Source organism: Sarcophilus harrisii, chromosome 3 (assembly GCF_902635505.1).
Source record: "Sarcophilus harrisii chromosome 3, mSarHar1.11, whole genome shotgun sequence".
Classification (NCBI taxonomy): Eukaryota; Metazoa; Chordata; class Mammalia; order Dasyuromorphia; family Dasyuridae; genus Sarcophilus; species Sarcophilus harrisii.
The window spans coordinates 596,960,919-596,973,853 of NC_045428.1; the positions used below are offsets into that span (position 1 = coordinate 596,960,919).

Sequence of the window (12,935 nt, forward strand, 5' to 3'; positions counted from 1 at the left end):
TTCCCCTGGGTATGTGCTCTTTCTCTTAACAGGCTTCAGCAGAGGGGGAGCTTTACCAGCTCCTTCAGGATTCATCTGGGCACAAACTGGACAGTCCTGGCAGAGCAGCCTGATCATTTTTACCCCTTGTGACCTGTAAAAATGCATCTCACAAGGGATTAAAAAGCATTTCTTCCCCAGTGGGCTGCTTGATGAAGACCAAAAATAAGTGTCCATTGATTTGCCTCTGGGATTAGGAGTTTTCCTGAGGCTGTTTGAAACCAACTAGAAGCAGCAAGGGTGTATCCCCTTTCTTCTGCAAGGGCTTGTTCCTGGGAGTTACAGGAAGATGTATAAGAACCAGGGAGCTGGGGTATTAAAGGTGCCATAGTAAGGGGTGAGTGGGCAGCAGCTTGAAAAGCTTCAAGTCCCTTCCCTTGGCTTAAAGTGAATCTCCCTTCTGGTGTCCTTTACAAAATATGACTGAAACCTCTCTGGGTTTATGGACAGCTTGCCACCATTAAGCTACTGATGCCCTTTGGCTTCTAAAATGCTCTGGTACCCTCGGGTGAGTTTTGAGGCTTCTTCAAGAGCTGTTACAAGGGCTATAGCAGCCATTGCTCTAAGGCATGTGGGCCATTCTAGGGAAAGTGAATCCAGTTTCTTTGAGAAGTAGGCAACAGGTCTGGGATCAGGTCAAAGGGCCTGAGTTAAGACCCCCAGGGCCTGGCAGAAAATGTGGGCTTTGGATAAGGAGACCCTGAAAGGGTCAGAAAATTAGGAGTTTTTATGGCTGTATCTAAGAAATTTCTTGGGTGGGACTGAAAATCACGATGTGACTGCTGTTAAGCAGCTCCAAATGTCTTAAATTTCTAGCTTGGCCAGGGATTTCTTGGTTCCAGACAGAGGAATCTATTTTCTCCCAGAATTCAGAGGGAATATGGGAGGGTTTTTAAAGGCCCACAAAAAGATCACCTGGAGGTCTAAGAAGAGAAAATTAAGTCCCCCATTTCATCACTAAGTCATACCCCCCAAAAGGGAGCAGGATAGAAGAAGTGAATAATAAGAACTGAGTGTTTAAATAACAGGTGACCAAACTGGCAAGGCAGAGGGAAAGTCTCCAAACAGTTCTTGTTTCCCTTCAATTCCCATTCTTTGGGGAGAGAGGGGCAAGTGAGAGCAGAGTGCCAGAGCAAGACAGAAAGAAAAGTCCCCATATCAAAAAGAAATTCAATGGTTTTACTGGCCAGATCAAAAGATACCCAGGGCTTGGCTGTCATGGTGGAGCAAGGGGGAGCTTGACAAAGCCCTAAATTCCTGCTGTAGAGCATGGCATTGCAGGGGGGGGGGGCGGAGATTGTCCCCTGTAAGCAGTCTCTCTTCCAGGGCCTGTCCTGGTTGCATTTGGGACAAGGACCAGGGAGTTTGCTCTAAGGATAGTTTTGAGCTGATGGCCCTGTCCATGTCACCTAAAGCACGAACTCCTGTGTTTTCAGATATCACAGCAGGTAAAATTTGCAACTCTTCTCCATTTCTCGCTTTACCTTTGCAGTCTTTTTTCTCTGCTGCAATTCAATCCCTATTATTAAAGACTCCAAAAGCTGTTTGTAACAGCTGAGTCTACGAATTATGAGAGCCCAAGACTAACTTCTGCAACTTCTTCCATATATTTGGGGAAGATTGTTTAATATTAACATCTCCCCAGGAAATATCAAATTGAAGGGCATTCACCTTAGATCCCTCAATAAACTTGACCAGGACCTCAGAGTAGTGGCCAGATTTTTCCTTTCTCTGGGAAAGATTTGGCAATGAAAAAGGCACCTCTACTCGGAGTGTCCTTCCCTGAGAGTCTGCTGCTTTTCTCAGGGACTAGAGGTTAGAAGGGGTGGTTGAATCAGGATTGTGAGAAGGAGAAAAAGGGATCCCACTCCTTATATCAGAGGGACTGAGGAATTGGGGTAGGGAAATCTCAGGATTGGGTTTAGGAGGTTAGAGGGATAAAGTTGAAGAAATATTGTTAGACATAAGGTTCTGTCTTTGGTAAGGAGGTGGTTTTGAAAGGGATTCAGAGGCATCCTGTGTCCCTAAAGGAGATGTAGAGAGCGAGAACTTTGGAGATGTATACTTGAAACAAGGATACTTATAACAAGGTGGTAAATCAGGAATTGATGAGATGATGGTTCTCTAGTATACCTATACTTAGTACTTAGTATGGTGATGTAATGGTTCTCTAGTTCATATATAAACAATATGCTGTAATGATATAATTGTAATAGAGTATTTAAGGGCTGAGAAAGACAGGAAATAAGGAATCCTTCTTTCTGGTGGCTCTCCTGCCTTCATCACTTCTCCAACTAAAGACCAACGCCCATCTGAAGGACCTCCAAAAAGCTAGCCCAGACATTACAAAGAGTAGGAAGGAGGGAGTTATTTAAAAGGTTGGTATCTAATTTTGATTTCCTTTTAGTAAATTTTAACACCATCTTACAGTGCTGTTTTAATTTAAGCTTTTCAGTTTTGGGACCTTTTAAGCCAAATTTGTCTCGGTTTAAGAGACAGCCTAGGGGAGAGTCCTTACGGAAAAAAATGACAGAGGGGGCTTGTACCATTTTTTGCCACATGTCTTAGATTTTCCAGATTCTATAGCACCCCATCCTCTCAGGTGTCCCTAGAGAGGCATACAGGCTAAAAAACGCAGGAATTTCAAGTGTAGGTATCCTCAATGAAGGAAGTCTGCTGAGAGTAAAGCTCTTACAGCCCAATCTTCCAGTGCATTTGGGGGTCCCAGCTATAGAATAGACAATAGCAAGAGAAGGTTTATCAAGGCCAAAATTTCAAGGATCCCAGTAATGGGCCACCAAATGTTGAGGTGTGAGAAATGAGGGGTGAGAAACCCCCAGGCCAGTGTTGCAGATTTTGTGAAAGAATTTGCAGTCCCTTCCTACAGGTTAGGTTTCTGATCCCCCAAAATGGATTTATTATACTGAGAAACAATTTCCCAGTGGGCCAAATCCAAAAAGGAATTAGCAAAAGTTTGGGGGACAGAGTTGTTTTTCATTAGTCTTCTAAGGTTTGAGGCTAGGGAGATTAAGGGCTAATTTTCAATTCAATAAAGAGTGGTGATTATTCCCCAGGCCAAGATCTCCAATTGAATTGTAGGTGGAGATCTCCATGGAAGTTTCCCCTAAGATCCAGAGGATAGGGCCCCTCCCATGGGAGGGTTGAGATTTTAGGATTTTTCTAACCCAAGTCCAACCCCCACCCCCAAGATCAGTTTGCAACTCTATCATTTTTAAAGAATTGATTCTGAACAATGTAAACTATAATTTGGGTTCAAAAAATATTTGCCAAATTTATATACCATATATATATATATATATATATATATATATATATACACATACACAAAAAATAAATACATATATTCATGTTTATAAATATATAGACATATGCATGTATCTAAAATAACAAATTATCAAATTCTTGCTAGTTATAAATTTTATTCATATTACAGATTGGTCAATGAGGTAACATTTTTAGTTCCTTCAGTTAATAGATTTTTGTTTGAATTTATGAATTTTCTTAACATTTAACCATAAGGCCAAATAGTAGAATAAATTCTGACATCATAAACATTGTTTTAAGAGAGAGAGATGTAAGGGGATTATACCTGGTTCAACTTCCCAAATGAAATCACACAAAATCCCAATTATAACTTTACTTATTAGTATGTTCTTAAGGGCCAGTTATTTCAAGCACTTTATATTATGGGCCCTAATGGTAACAAAATTTCTCACATATTTGTCTTTTGAACAAATCCAAAATCTTTCCTTCAGCCTCTTTATTTACATATTTAAACATATAGTTCTTTTATATTCATTTTTCAAGTAGTCTCAACAGTTCTTATATTCATCCTAAAGGCTGATATTTTTGATAAATTCCCAAATCCTCTATCTTCCTCCTTATAAATGCAACCAGTATTAATAAGCCTTAAGACTGGAAAAATATTATAGCAAAACCCTATGAATATGTATGTATAGTGAAAATGTTATTTCTCCATAACCAGAATAGCAAATGAATGAAAGTGAATCTTTAATTATCCTTTTGTGTAGAATTAGATTTTTTAGTTCTAAAAAACTTCACACATCCAGGTTAGTACTCTTCTGCTCCCAGATAGAGGTGTGGTTAGAATTACCAGGCATATCTAAATTAACAAGGCGATTGAATATAGATTGTACTACATAAACTGGATGATGGGAAGCCTTAATCATTCAAAATCACAGACAAATCAGCTAATTCTTGACTCAAATAGTAAGTAATATGAAATGTTCCCAATTTCTTCACTTACTTTTCCTTAGTAGTCTCCTAGTTGTTTTTTTCATTATTTATAACTTTCAGTAAAATAGAGGATGACTCAGTCAATGAGCATTTTTATGATAAAAATGCCATGTACCATTAGCTTGGGTAAACAAACAAACAACAACAAAAAAAAGAGCTAATAACTGTTCTCAAAAATATTCCATTCTGGAGATGGAGCCAGGATGGCAGATTAAAGGCAGGAACTCTCCCCTAAACAGTTCCAAATTCCTTTACATAATGGCTCTAAACCAATTTGAGAGCATAAGAACACACAAAAAGATGGAGTAGAGCACTTTCCAGACAAAGACAACTCAGAAGGTCAGTAGGAAAGGTCTGTGGCACCAGGTGGAAGTCTCCATGCAGTCCTCGTGAAGGTCACAGCAAAACAGCCTGGCACTGACTCCAATTCTAGCACCTCTGTCATGGCAGCAAACTAGGAATCGACCTAGGAACCTGTGAATCAGTTACAGTACTGGGGACTTCCAATCCTTTCAGCCCAGAGAAACCAAAGGCAAATTGGAAGGTCATTAGGAAAGGTCTGTAGAATCAGGGTGGGAGTCCAGTAAGCTGTCCTTCCACAACAGTACCCACACAGAACTGAGTTAGCCCCAATCCCAGCCCTGGGCCTGCGCCAGCAGAGAATAAACAGATCCACAGACCTCTGAATTGGCAGCACCACTGGTGGTTTTTGTGACCCAGAGACACCAAAGAAAACGTGCAAGTTCAGTAGGAAAAGTTTGTCTGTGGGATTATAGGGTCTTGAGAAACCAGCAAACCAAGACTGGGTCCCAAGAATGAGTGTGGGTAGTGGTGGTGGTGGCAGCTTCTGAAGGCCTCAGCTCACAGGATTTCTCATTGTTGGATTGAGGGAGGACTGAGTTGCTTTAGCACACTAGATCTTATAGCTCCAGTGAGATGGGAATTTTTTTTTTTTTTTAACAATTTCAAAACAGAAAAGAGTGTTCCTTATGTGGTCCCTAGAAGGATTGCTGAAAACAGCTGCACAAACCCCTGAAGCTTGGGACAGAATCCTAATTTTAAAAAGAGCTAAAAGTCAAGTAAGAGGCTAGGAAAATGAGCAGACAACAGAAACAATTTCTAACCATTGACAGTCATTATGATGACAAGGAAAATCAAAAAAATATACTCAGAAGATCCAAATTAAAAGCTCCTACATCTAAAGCCTCCATGAAAAATAAGAATTAGATTCAGGCTTTGGAAGAGCTCAAAGGGATTTTGAATATCAAGTACAATACATAGAGAAAAATTAGGAAGAGTAATGAGAGTAGTTCAAAAGGAAATACAAACTTATCAGGAGAAGAATTTCTTCCAAAGTAAAATTGGCCAAATCTTCTTGCCACAGTTTTCTTCTCATTCCAGTTCTTCTTCCACTGAGCTATCAAATTAATTTCCCCAAAGCCCAGGTCTGATTGTGTCCCTCTGCTACTTAATAAATTCCACTGGTTTCCTATCTATTCCAGGATAATTATCTTTGATGTTCAAACATCTACATCATGCTCTAGTTTTTTTACATATTGTTCCCACATATTCTGTAATTCACTGACAAGTCTTACTAGCTCGCCATTGCACAAGTCACTCCATCTCCTGCTTGTAGGCATTTACTGTGGCTGGCTGCCATTCCTAGAACATACTCCCCCCTCATCTCTGCATCCTGGCTCCCCTGAAATCCTTCAAGTCTCAATTAAATTCCCACCTATTTCAAGACTTTTTTCTGATATTATTGACAGCTGAACTTTCTTTTTCTTTATTGTATTTCATCTTTCTGTTTGGGAATGTAATTAATCTTTTTTTGTAAATATTTGCTCTCATTTATTTTCCTCGATAGACAGTGAGTTCCTTGAAAGCAGGAATTGACTTTTGTCTTTCTTTGTTCCCTAAAATTCAGCATAAAATATAGAACAAATTACACACTTAATAATATATAATTTTTGATTATTAGAAAATTACAACAAAACTCAAAGATAAGAAACAATTTTTCAAAGTATAGCTATCATGCATTTCTTGTACTTAAAAAATATCTTAAAAAGTTTGTAGAATAAGAAAAACTCACTATGTCTTCTCAAAGGATAACATCTGTAGTTTAGATTTTAAAAGATTTCAAAGAAAAGAAAATATTCTTAAACTTGGAGTGGATCTTGGCTTCTCCTGAGAACCTAAAATGCAAGCTTTCATTTTCTTGGAGATTTTTTTTATCAGTGGATGGAATAAGAGGCTTTGAAATCTTGACAAATCTGTGTGGTCATTTGCAGGGGCACAAGATGATAGACAGCACGTTTAATGATATCAGTCTTATACAGGAAGTCATAACCAATGACTGAACTGGTAAGACAGAGACTGAAATAAAGGAGAGTGAAGATTCTCAGAAGAGGAAGCTCAGGAAAGATTTGAAAATCCAGTCAATCCAACTCTGAGATACCACTACACACCTGTCAGACTGGCTAGAATGACAGGGAAAGATAATGGGGAATGTTGGAGGGGATGTGGGAAAACAGGGACACTAATACATTGTTGGTGGAACTGCGAATACATCCAACCATTCTGGAGAGTAGTTTGGAACTATGCTCAAAAAGTTATCAAACTGTGCATACCCTTTGATCCAGCAGTGTTTCTACTGGGCTTATATCCTAAAGAGATCATAAAGAAGGGAAAGGGACCTGTATGTGCACGAATGTTTGTGGCAGCCCTCATTATAGTGGCTATTAGAAACTGAGTGGATGCCCCTCAATTGGAGAATGGCTGAATAAATTGTGGTATGTGAATATTAGGGAATGTTATTGTTCTGTAAGAAATGACCAACAGGATGATTTCAGAAAGGCCTGGAGAGACTTACACGAACTGATGCTGAGTGAAACAAGCAGGGCCAAGTGATCATTATATACTTCAACAATACTATATGATAACCAATTCTGATGGACTTGGACATCCTCAGCAATGAGATCAACCAAATCATTTCCAGTGGAACTGTAATGAACGGAACCATTTACAACCAGTGAAAGAACTCTGGGATATGACTAAGAACCATTACATTGAATTCCCAATCCTTATTTTTGCCCACCTGCATTTTGGATTTCCTTCACAGGCTAATTGTACAATATTTCAGAGTCCGATTCTTTTTGTACAGCAAAATAATGTTTTGGTCATGTATACTTATTGTGTACCTAATTTATATTTTAATATATTTTTTAAAAAGAGAGAAATATATCAAAATCTTTTGAGGACAATAAAAATAATAAATAAAATTTAAAAAAGAGAGAAAAAAAAAGAAAGAAAATCCAGTCAATCCCAAAATAATACCTGAAGATGCCCTTGGCTGAGAGTCCGTGGTGCCCTCATCTCCATCGTTCTCAATCCATGTCTTCTTGGGAACCTGCAAGGCTTTCTTCCAAAAGCTGCTCCCAACTGTATTTTTGTTTATTTTTGCCTATTCTCACTAATGATGAATAATTATCTCTGGGCATATTATCACTAATCAAAAAAACTACCTGATGATGATTTAAACCTGGGACCAGCCTTCAGTGACAAACCTGAAATCTCATGAAGTCAATATTCTTGTGATAAGATAATCACGCCTCTAGGGAAAGATAGATTTTGAGTCTATAACTACATTCTGTCTGCCCTCTCTTGTACCTGGGCAGAGCCCAGTTTTCACCTTGGCAGCAGAGCATAGCCTGTGTCTTCTTCCATCTGATTCTTAGAATCAGAGACTCAGAAGCTGAACATCACTTCTGTTTTGGAGGTAAAAAAGGGAATCTGAATGCGATCCCAATACTGTATTTACTGTCAATAGGAAAGACCCTCTGAAAAAAGGCTGTGGCATTTTCCCCTCAAAATCTTAGTGAGACTGTTTGTAGAGATCTCACTTCCTGATCCACACTGCAGTGTTCCCCTGCTCAGTTTTCTTACTTGTAATTTTGTGTGTAACTCATTATACAAATTCTGTCAAATATATTTTTAATCCTAACTCACAATTTCATCATATCTGTGCCTCTTAATTTCATAGATTATTAGATCATAGATTCAGGAAGATATTTTCTTTCATCCTATTTGTAATTTTGGTTGATTGGTAAATGTAGAATCATCCAGCTGAGCACACAAAAAGAGAAAATAAAAAGCCAATATAGATGCCTCCATCATTTCAGCAAAATGAAATGTAAAATGTTTCTACTTTGCTATCCTTGAGGGGACTGCATTTATCTTAGTTGTGAAACTTTCTAAAAATTCACCTTTCCTTTTCTTTCTTTGAACAGAGATTGTAATATTTCCAAAAGATTTTACTTTTTGAATGCTAAATATCTGACTAAATCCCTGTCCATTTCCTTAGTTTTCCCTCAACTGAAAAGTAACAGTACTCAGCTGGAATCTTTGCTTAATACTGCTCATTGGCTGCAAATCATTTCCTGAAATGCTTGAATATCGGGATCCAATTTGTACTTGAAGAAAGATAAATTTTTGGATTGGAAAGTCACTTTCTAGAGAGATTCATATTGTTATTTCATTTAAACTTGTTGTTCTCTCTTCACTTCATGTGTGATGTTATTCACTTTCAGTTTGGAGATTGACAATTTTTGTCTCCTGGAAATATAGTTAAAATTTCCCCATCGATTTACAAATGAGATGTCTACAACTACTCTGAGGCCACAGATGGATTTTGGAAATAATAGAAGCACATCGGAGGTAAACCACTTAGGTAAGTTTTATTACCACAGCCAGACTTCTCTGCTTCAGTAGAAGCATTTTTGTCTTCTGGAACGGTATAATTTTCCTTTAAAATCTCTTAGTTGGCACAATATTACATCAAATTCTTTAAGTCAAAACTATATCAAAATTGATTAAGACCAAATTATAGAAATCACTGAGTGAATTCTAATAGTGATTATTCATTGGAAGAATGTCTGTCAGGTTCCTGGGACAAAATCTGAAAATTGAATCTTTTGTGAATTTAATTTTTGATCCTAAGAGTTAGTCCTATTGTTCTGGTTCCAGTCTATATCATATATAGACCATATTGTGAAAAATGACCTTTTCAGATAGACTCTGGTTTAGTCTAAGGATAAATTAAATCATGAGCAACCACAAAGTAAGCCTATCCCTAAAATAGAATGAAATTCATGGTGCAACATTTTATAGACAGCCTGAATGGGTAGATCTGATTAACTTTTCATCCATGATATATGGGTTAGGAATATGGTGGATGATTTCATTTAGTACTGGCAAGGTTTAGGTTCTTTGGAATTGACTAAATTGATATGTGTGTGTTTGTGTGTATAGTTACATAGCTTATATATATGTGTGTGTGTATGTATATGTGTTTATTTTTTTTTAAAGAATATGGTCAGCCAGAGGAATTAATGGCTTATTTACAGACACTGTTTATTTGAAGAAATTGTCTCTCTGTTTGTATTATCTTTTCTGCATTTTTTGAAAAAAAATTATTTTGTTTTGTTTGTATCTAAATTCTTATAATATTTTTTGGTTTTGGAAATTTTGGATGATAATACAAGTTTTTCTGCCACCAGACTCTATGAAAAGTGAAAGAAATTATAGTTGTTTTTCTATTTTATTTCTCTTTTTCTGGAATAGAGTATAATCTGCCTGCTTTGTGGGTTGTTACTGTTGATAATTTATGACTTTGAAAACTATACTGTTTGTGTCATAGGTATTATCTGTTCAGTGTAAATCTTGAAATTATAATTCAGAATATGTTTTGTATCTTTGTCAACTGAATTATTTTAGTGTATTTTTAAATTCAGCAGTTCTTTCTAGATGTTTGAGAAACCAAGACAGCATAATCTATAAACAAATATACACCCGGATTTTTTCTATAATTTTGTAATGTATTACTTTTAATCTATAAATTGATCAAGGAATTGAATTAATCTAGATGGGCTGTTTGGTAAATTGGCTTATGTTGACTCCTCATTGTCCTGATAATTTTGGTATTTTGAATCACTAAAAATAATTATTTAAATTTTCCAATTTTAAGGAATAATTATTGGATGCTTGTTTTAATCTATCTTTTTTTCTTTCAAAATCTGGGTATTTGAGGTTTCCTTTTTTTGACCAAAAATAATTTTCATTATTGGCTTCATTTCATGTTTTATTTCCTTAATTATTTCATGGTGCTCTTTAAATAGTTTAATTATCTAATTTCCCTAAATTTCCATTGTTGTCTTGGCTTTCTCCCACTTTCTTTGTTAGTTCATTTTTTGTTCAATATTTAACTAAGAACTGAAATTTAAATTTTCTGTTAAGATGGGATTTCAGTGTGTCAAATTTTAACCCAATTTTACTTGTTTACATATGGTAAATATCTTGTTGTAATCTGATATAATCTGATTGTTTTTATCATTCAGCTTTTGCTGTAGCATTTGTGAAGTACATTTTTACTTTCCCAAGGCAATTGTGGTTAAGAGGCTTGCTCAGGTTAAAACAACCAGGAAGTATTAAGTGACTAAGCCAGGATTTGAACTCCTGACTGTAGAGCTGGCAGTGGGTTACACTGCCTAACAGCTCCTTCTACAATACATTTTGAAATTTTCTGTATGGATTTATTTTTGGTATAGTTAGATGCCTTATTTATTTGTTGGAATATAATGTTAGATATGATATAGTGTTTCTCTATTACTAAATATATCTACATACTTTTATCCCAGCCCATGAATAATGCATAAATTTCTTCAATGTTTACAGAATACATTTTCTGTCCATTAAGCTTTCTTCATCTAAATGCTAAACCTGATTTATTTAATAATCAGTTGAGTTCTGTTATTTTTCATTTTCCCCTTTATTAAATATTAACTAATTTCAATAATGTATTCTCTTAATTCTCTTTGTATTCTGGACTTTTGGATTAAAATTGAGTAATCACTTCCTCAGTCTCATCAATCTCTCTCAGTGACTGAAAAGAATTCTCCTGATGGCCTACATTGCTTTCTTATATTTGGGTATCTGTTGTTTTCACACTACCAAGAAAAAATTGAGTACAAATAAAGTTGAGCATCACAAAACTTACTCATCTCACCTCATTAGCAAATATTCTCTAGGAAAATTTAAAAGCACCCATTCTTTCTTTGTTTCTTCTTTTTTTCATCTCTATCTGGCACTGAGAAAAGTTCTACTTCAGTCATTGAGAGTTGTTTATCTTGATTTAGTTCTAGGTATTGTCTTCTTCATGCAGACTGGAGCTGGTTTACTGGGAAATCTCTTCCTCCTTTGCCATTGTATCTCCAAATTCCTAACTGCTGGCAGGAAGAGGCCCATAGACTCCATTTTTTTCCACTTGTCCTTGTCCAACTTCATAGGACTTATTTCCAAGGGAATTCCTCAGACAGTGGTTGGTTTGGGGCTGAAAAATTTCCTGGATCGAGTCAGCTGTCGCTTTATTGTTTTCCTCCACCGAGTAGCCCGCAGTCTTTCTATCATTATCACCTGCCTTCTGAGTGGTCTTCAGATTATCACCATCAGTCCCTTTTCCTATTCCTTATTGTCACAACTCAAAACCCATGCCTCAATATACATTTTCCCATTCTGTTTTTTCTGCTGGATCCTACAAATACTGATACATATTCATATGTTTGTGAACATGCAAAACATTACAGAAAACCTTAACAACACAAGGATATGGAATCTAGGATTCTGTTCAGAATCTGTTTCAATCTCATTCAAAGCCTCAATATATATCATTGTATATTCTATTCCTGATCTCCTGTGTGTGGAATTTTTGATTATGGCCAGTGGCTATCTGATTTTTCTCCTGCAAAGACATCATCGGCAAGTCCAGCATATTCACGGCTCCAGTCAATTGTCAAGAAGGTCTCCTGAAATGAGAGCTACCTATACCATCTTGGTATTGGTTTGTACCTATGTTTCATTTTATTCAGTCAGTTCCATTTTAGGATTTTATGTCTTTCATTTTAATAGACATTCTCGGTGGTTGTTGCCCACCACAGCTTTCTTGGAAGCCAGTTATGAAGCCATCATCCCATTTGTGCTTATCAGCTCTGATTCCCAAATTCTCCATTTCTTTGAATCACTCTGGCAGAAGAAAACATCCCATAACTCTTATCTGTAAACATTCCACTGTCCAGAACTCTATTTCCACTTGTCCAGAAAGAAATCTCTTTGTAGTTGATGACAGAAGGTCAGCAAAAAATAGAATCCAAGAATTGTAGACTTGGAATCTAGAAGGGATATTAATGATACCAATAATAATCATATTCTGCATTTGAATAGAACATTAAAGTTTGAAAAAGACTTTTTCTTATATTTCTCATTCAGCCTGATTGCATGTTCTTTTATTCTGAACCTCCAGAGGCCTTTTCTTAAGGCCTTTTCTTAAGACCTTTTGAGCTCTTCTTCCTCTAGTGTATAATCAATTTTTTTATTCTACTTTAGACATTGCTTTTGTTGTAGGATTGAATGTACAACCATTTTCTATACTGACAGTGGAGGGACAGTTGTGAAATGTCTATCAATCACTTCTAATCATTAATTAAGAGAAATTTTTTTTTTGTTTTCCCCATAATCTGTTGAAAGCAGAAATTTCTTCTGTGAAGTTTGTCCTTCCTAAGGACTAA

General features: G+C 36.6%; 1 protein-coding gene across 1 annotated transcript; it reads left to right on the forward strand.

Annotated features, from left to right (window-relative positions):
* The first annotated feature begins 1,429 nt into the window (after positions 1-1,429).
* On the forward strand, positions 1,430-12,430 carry LOC100917676 (vomeronasal type-1 receptor 3-like). Its single transcript, XM_003765257.3, has 2 exons — positions 1,430-1,487; positions 11,472-12,430. The coding sequence occupies exons 1-2, from the start codon at positions 1,430-1,432 to the stop codon at positions 12,428-12,430; spliced, it is 1,017 nt and encodes a 338-aa protein (XP_003765305.3).
* Positions 12,431-12,935: the final 505 nt, after the last annotated feature.

Bases quoted from the DNA above. Each gene is read 5' to 3' on its own strand.
- LOC100917676 (XM_003765257.3), top strand. From the start codon at position 1,430: ATGGCCCTGTCCATGTCACCTAAAGCACGAACTCCTGTGTTTTCAGAT. The intron at 1,488-11,471 runs GTAAAATTTGCA...CACTGAGAAAAG, and splicing joins GTTTTCAGATATCACAGCAG to TTCTACTTCAGTCATTGAGA.